Here is a 6,331-nt window from a genome sequence, read left to right on the forward strand (position 1 = left end):
ATTGGGCTATCTGCTGTGTCCACCGCGGGGAATCGAACCCCGGATTTGGTTAGCGTTGTAAGTCCATAGACTTACCGCTGTTACCCCGGGGAACGGCTTACTACAGATAGTGATCAACAACTAGCTTACACCAAGAAAGTGCTTTTTACTCCAATGTGAAAAAAAAAATCTAGTGGTTTACAGCAGACTATGGCTTAGAATACCTGAAACTATCTACTGTATACAGTAACAAAATAAAACAAAAACTTTTAAAAATTCTTACACTAGACTAAGAGGGAATTCTTCACAACTTTACATAAAATATTTGTTTTCACTCAACATTCCGAAAAGACATGCTGCCATTCGTCAAAATCTTGTCTGTTTACAAGGAAGATCTTGCGGGATTATCTCAAAACTACACGAAAGACAAGCAGAAAGAAAATTATCCACAAATCTTAACAAATACACACACATTACTTATTGTTTTTACATTGTTTAGGAAGAAATCGGTAAGTCTTTTGGTAAGAAATAGCCCACATAAAAATATTTGATAACTGACTGAATGAAATATACCGCGAAGTAACTGAGATTTATTTTCTTCAAAAAACAACAAAAACAGAAATATTGAGATTGTTGTCCGCATGAAAGGCAAGCACAATCCGATATTATTCTCAAGAAGATTTCACATTTTCAAAATATTGTGTCGTAGTTGGTTTCATATCAACAGAGTAACTCACTGTTGTCTGTAGTAAGATACTTCTGCCAGAACAAGATGTTCTTCGTAGTTAAAGAATTAAATGATTTAATCTCATCTTTCTAAAGGTAAACTGTTTCTTTTGTAGTTAAATCTCAGGGCAACTGATTTTCCTAATCCACAAAGACCTTTTAATTAGCAAGATTCCGAAAGTCCCACAGAGTTTTTCACACACTTTATAAGCACTGTAAATTCTCTTCATTGCAACACACTAAGAGATCTTTTTATCCCTCGTTTCACATTGAAACCAGGAATAATAACCCTTGACCCGGTTGATCTATACCCCTGACTTGGCTGATCCAAACCCTTTGACTCGGTTGATCTAACATGTAATTAAGCTAGAAAACATCTTCCCAAATTGGTAACTTTCTAGATTTTAAGGTATGCCAGTGTAGTTTATATCTTAAGGACATGGTTCCAAGCTGCAGATTAAATCTGCCAGATATCATTAATATTACAAATTCTGCTACTCTCTCTCTCCTGACCATCTACCCTTGTTTTCTGATGCTTTTATCAGCACGTGATTTAGAGTCGTGTCTTCCACACATATGTTAATATTAGATATACTGATCTAACCACATCACTTAGCTTAGACTAATATGCTACTTCATATATCCGCAACCAGAAGAATAGTTCAGCATGCCCCCCCAGTAGCACAGCGGTATGTCTGCGGACTTACAACGCTAGAAACCGGGTTTCGATACCTGTGGTGGGCAGAGCACAGATAGCCTATTGTGTAGCTTTGTGCTTAACTTCAAACAAACCAAAGTTCAGCATGACATAAGATGATTGACAGTTGGAGACAGATGTTGCTAGTGGACATACAAGAGCTACCACGATTTCCTCATTTTCTTCCCTAAATGGTAATTTAATTACTGAAACGTCATGCCAAGTTCCTCACTTACACATGGTAATCGGTAACTCGTTTTCTTCCCTAATTGATATTTTAATAATTTGAACATCATGCTAAGTTCCTCACTTATACATGGTAAATCACTAACTCATTTTCTTCTCTAAATTATATTTTAATTATTAAAACATCCTGACTTATACATGGTAAATGACTCAATTTCAGTGCCAAAGCTGAGAAATATGAATTGATATTTGCTAGAGTTTGTCGTTCAATATAAACCATAGTTAAGCGGAACCAAGACTAGTAATATATATATATATATATTCAACAAGATTTTTAAACAGCAAAGTGTGCGAGTAACTGATTAGGTAGATGGGTAAGGGAGGTCGGAGATGGTTACGCCTAAATTCTTTGTAGAAATACAACACACGTACAAAATATAATTCATACTCACCTAAGCACAAATCTGTTTACCTAATGCTAAGCAGTTGAAATCAGCAGGACCCACACTAATTAAATATTACTTGATTATTTACAGCTACTAACATCACTGTACTCTATAGTTAGGCCTTTCTTCGTTGCACTAACGCAATGATTTAAATTAGTGAAAGAAACGTTCACAAAATTTAACTTTAAGTTATCCGGGTTTTTTTAAATCAAAACGATGAAACAACTTATATGCAATAGCGAACAATAGTTTTCTTGATAATCTCCATGTTTTGTGTGTGTTTATGTATATGTATGTAACAGTAATAACCGAATTAACCCACCTTATCTTTACACCACTTTGATAATTAGTCAATAGGGGACCCACATAACTCACCTTTCTTTCTTTTTCAAACTGCAACAGCGATTAGCAATAGAAATTAATTACTTTTCTACGAAGGTTTATTAATCAGTTATAAAGTTAGAAGTAACTCTTGTCTGCTATTATTAACGCCTCTGAATGTTGTGAAATAACACAAAGGAAACTATACTACTGTTTGCTTTCTAACTTGCTTCAACAAACCTTACGAAAGTCGTTATCACAAACAATTGCTCTTGGGTTCAAACTGTCACGAATACTATGTGATGGCGGGATGAATCATACCCAACTTTACTATAATTGTACAAATAATTAAAGACAAGGTTTTCAACATTTAAAACAAATATTAATTATTTGACAGATTCTAACCAGTAGAGGGGATATAACAACATCATACCTCATCTACACATATAATTCCATCTGAATCGGACGTACTTACCAACCAAGATTAGCTTTGTGTATTTTCTTCTTTTTTTCTGTACCAAAATGACTTACCTTTTATCTAGGGACTTGCCGGTAAGAAGGAGGCACAACCGTACACCCCCTACCTCCCTTGTTTAGATGTTGTTAATTTTGGTTTAAACAGAATGTTGCCTACCTCTAATTCTTTACAAATCTTCTTCTTGTTATTTTGAGGTTTAGGTCACGGGGGGAATGTTCCCCCAGTCCTTACTAAAGACAATATTGCCTACCTCTAATTCTTTACTGATCTTCTTCTTGTTATTTTGAGGTTTAGGTTCTAAAGGTGGCAGCGTCTTGATCAGCATCTCTGCTGCCTCCGCTAACCGCTGGATTTGAGTTTCAACGAGAACCGGTGTAAGGGAAATGGGGGAGCCCGGTTGTCCGTACTCTCCTGTGCCCTTGGAACAACAAACAAAAACATGGACTTACTGCTTATCCTGCACACCAGTCCACTGGACTAGGGTTCCCTTTACTGCTCTTGCCGTACATTTTTACACACCAAAAAATAACAATAAAAATAGTTGTTGTTTTTTCAACTTCGGCGCTGCCAAGTCATTTATTTAAGTACACTTGGCATTTCTTACGTAACAATTTCTACACTTTATTCAATGTTATGGACTTACCCAGTGAGATAGAAATCTTTAATGCAAAGCTCACCTCTCAGGCATGGGAAAGAACCACTCACGCACTGATGGGGAAGAGCACGATTCTCACATCAAGAAACCACATCCAAACTTAAGCCTTATTCACTGTTAATTTATACTAAATGCACCGCGAAGTTCCCACACTGTAATGGAATACGAGACTAATATTCAGTTTATACAGTTCTACAATTGTATTCCTGCAATGTTTAGTTCCTGCTCAAGTCCAAGATCTACTACAAATTGACCGATTTAGAAACATGTTAAAAATGGTTAACTTAAATCAATTCATAATGTGTAAGTATTGTTTTAGATAACGTACTTACAAATCGACGAAAACATACATTAAATGAAATTCTATGACGAGGAACCCACTTTGAGATTAATAATGCTTGGAGACGACTTTAATGGGTAATGATGACAAAACCTTGTCGAAACGTTGTACATTTGCTGTTATGTTAAACTTATATTAAAGTTTTTCTTCATTACCCATTCAAGTCGTCTCCAAGTATTATACATTAAATGAGAAAGTCTGGTTTCAACTGTTAGAATTCACTGATGTAACAATAAATATTTCTTCTTATTATTATTAATAATATTGTTCTCGGCCTACAGAGAATCGTTTACATCTCATTTCTGTATATCATGTGTTTTTGCACTAATTTAAGAAAAGTATTATCGATTTCAATGCTTCTGAAGGTAGCTCTTTTCAGACAGGTTTTTAAGGTTTTACATGATAGTTTTAGTTGTTTCACTTCACTAAATATCAACATATTTTACTGGTTGCTAGTTAGCACCGTACATTTGAGATTTTCAATCAGAACGGCACCTTATGTTACACATGGTTTAAACGTTCAAGTCACAGATCCACGTGGTTCTTAATTTTGAACCATTGACCAGGGGGGAAGGAAGCATCCAATCTGTGGTACCCGTCGGGACTGTCTGTTACTCTTATAACGCAACAACAGCTTAAAGAGCGGAGGATGTGCCTAGGTAAACACTTTAAATCCCAACTTTTACATGTTATCTACCCATTTCTGATAAATTGCATTTTGTTGTATTTTAGATCTTTCGCACAAAGCTACACAAAAGCTATTAGCGCAAAGCCGTCCCTAATTTTGAGCCGATAGACTAGAGAGAAGATAGGCAGTTAACAGCGCCCACCACAAACTCTTATCTAGCCGAACAGTGGGATTTGACTGTCATTCTTATAACGCATCCATGGGCCCAAAAGCAGAGTGCGTTTTTTCGGCAACAGTACACAAACCATGAACCCTCGGATTCACAGCCCGAGCACGTTAAACGCTAGGCCACGCCAAACCAATTTTTGTTTTTTAGCTCAAAGCGGAACGAACCTGGGATCTTCCGATCCACAAGCCTAACCACTAGGCCAAATGCTTGTATGAACCAGTGCAGTTACCACTTCGGGAAGATAGTTGAAGGAGTTTACCAGTACCTTGAATAATCTAAGATTTTCCACTGAGCAAGTTTAACGGCGACACACAAAGACGTACTGAAGACAAGTAGTACGCATGATCGCTAAATGTTGCTTATGGTCCAAAACACATAAATGATAGCCCGAGGCTGAATAGTAGGAAGTACAAGTGAAATAGGTTCTTATCACGGTATTCAACCTCAATCAGATTGATAATGAAGTATAGACATTAAACCAAATACCTGCCATTTCATTTAACGTAGAACGAGTTGAAAAATATGTTTGTAATTTCCTTCTTCCGCATGAGCTCTCATCTCGAATTCTTGGCACAAAATCGCTGATAATCATAATCACATGTTTCGTTCACTACCTGCAAATTTCCCTTAATGTTGTTGGAATGTTAAATTATTTCACAAAAGACTAAGCCTTTAAAATAGGCATACATACAATAAAGGTAAAAGTATAGAATTACGTCTCAAGAAACTTGAACGGTTTTTGAGATTAGTTAAGAAACAGAATGTTTAAGCATCTGTTCACTCTATACATTCACTAACTGAAATGCGTAAAAACCAAAACATCCAGCTTAAGTTCTTTAATAGATTTATCTACTACCATAACATGAACAATTATAATCACAATATTGTTGAGCTTTAGTAAACAGAAGTCTTCCAACAGAACATATGACATTCTGATCATAATGAATACAGTTAGAAATGTTCCTCCAAGCACCATATCTTCCATCAGAAAATGTAATATTATGACCATAATGAACCTAGAAAGTAATGTGCTAATAAACACTTTGTCTTCTATTGAAACATAGTATATTCTTTCTGATCACCTGTAGTACATTTATAAAGTCCAAGCACCATATCTTCCATCAGAAAATGTAATATTATGACCACAATGAACATAGAAAGTAATGTGCTAATAAACACTTTGTCTTCTATTGAAACATAGTATATTCTTTCTGATCACCTGTAGTACATTTATAAAGTACAAAGTGTATACCTAGTTAATTATTGCCGATGCAAAAAAAAAAATAAAAAAATTGACGTCTTTAATGACTCCACTGCTTCTTGAGTTTTGCTTCAGAGGAATACTAAAATGAATATCAGAATTAAACTCCTTTTATGGCCTATTTGATTAATATCAAAATTGTTATTTAAAGCCTGTGATAAACGTTTAATCTATATCCCAATTAATTTTTGTTTTTCGAACATAGTTTGAATTATATTACACTCTTATTTTCTACGATTTATTTATTTTTACATATTTCCGGTATAAATTCTTTCCGAGAAACTTCAGAGATACAACTCCTTTCTTAATTAAAACTAGTTTATTCTTTCTCGATACAACTTTATAATACACCGAATTTCCACAGTCACTTTAATCTTAACAACCT

The 6,331-nt window shown here is 35.2% G+C and overlaps 1 protein-coding gene across 3 annotated transcripts in view; it reads right to left on the minus strand.

Moving 5' to 3' along the window:
• LOC106463619 (NGFI-A-binding protein 1-like) overlaps nucleotides 1-6,331 on the minus strand; it is a 90,484-nt gene that overhangs the window by 53,566 nt on the left and 30,587 nt on the right. For 2 of the 3 annotated variants that reach the window (XM_013923668.2, XM_022391153.1), the window contains exon 4: nucleotides 3,084-3,251. The exons of the other annotated variant lie outside the window; for it this stretch is intronic. In XM_013923668.2, the coding sequence (XP_013779122.1) occupies nucleotides 3,084-3,251 (168 nt within the window). The remainder of the gene's footprint in view (nucleotides 1-3,083; nucleotides 3,252-6,331) is intronic. 3 annotated transcript variants of the gene reach the window in all.

This window comes from Limulus polyphemus, unplaced genomic scaffold (assembly GCF_000517525.1).
Source record: "Limulus polyphemus unplaced genomic scaffold, Limulus_polyphemus-2.1.2 Scaffold1447, whole genome shotgun sequence".
Taxonomy (NCBI): domain Eukaryota; kingdom Metazoa; phylum Arthropoda; class Merostomata; order Xiphosura; family Limulidae; genus Limulus; species Limulus polyphemus.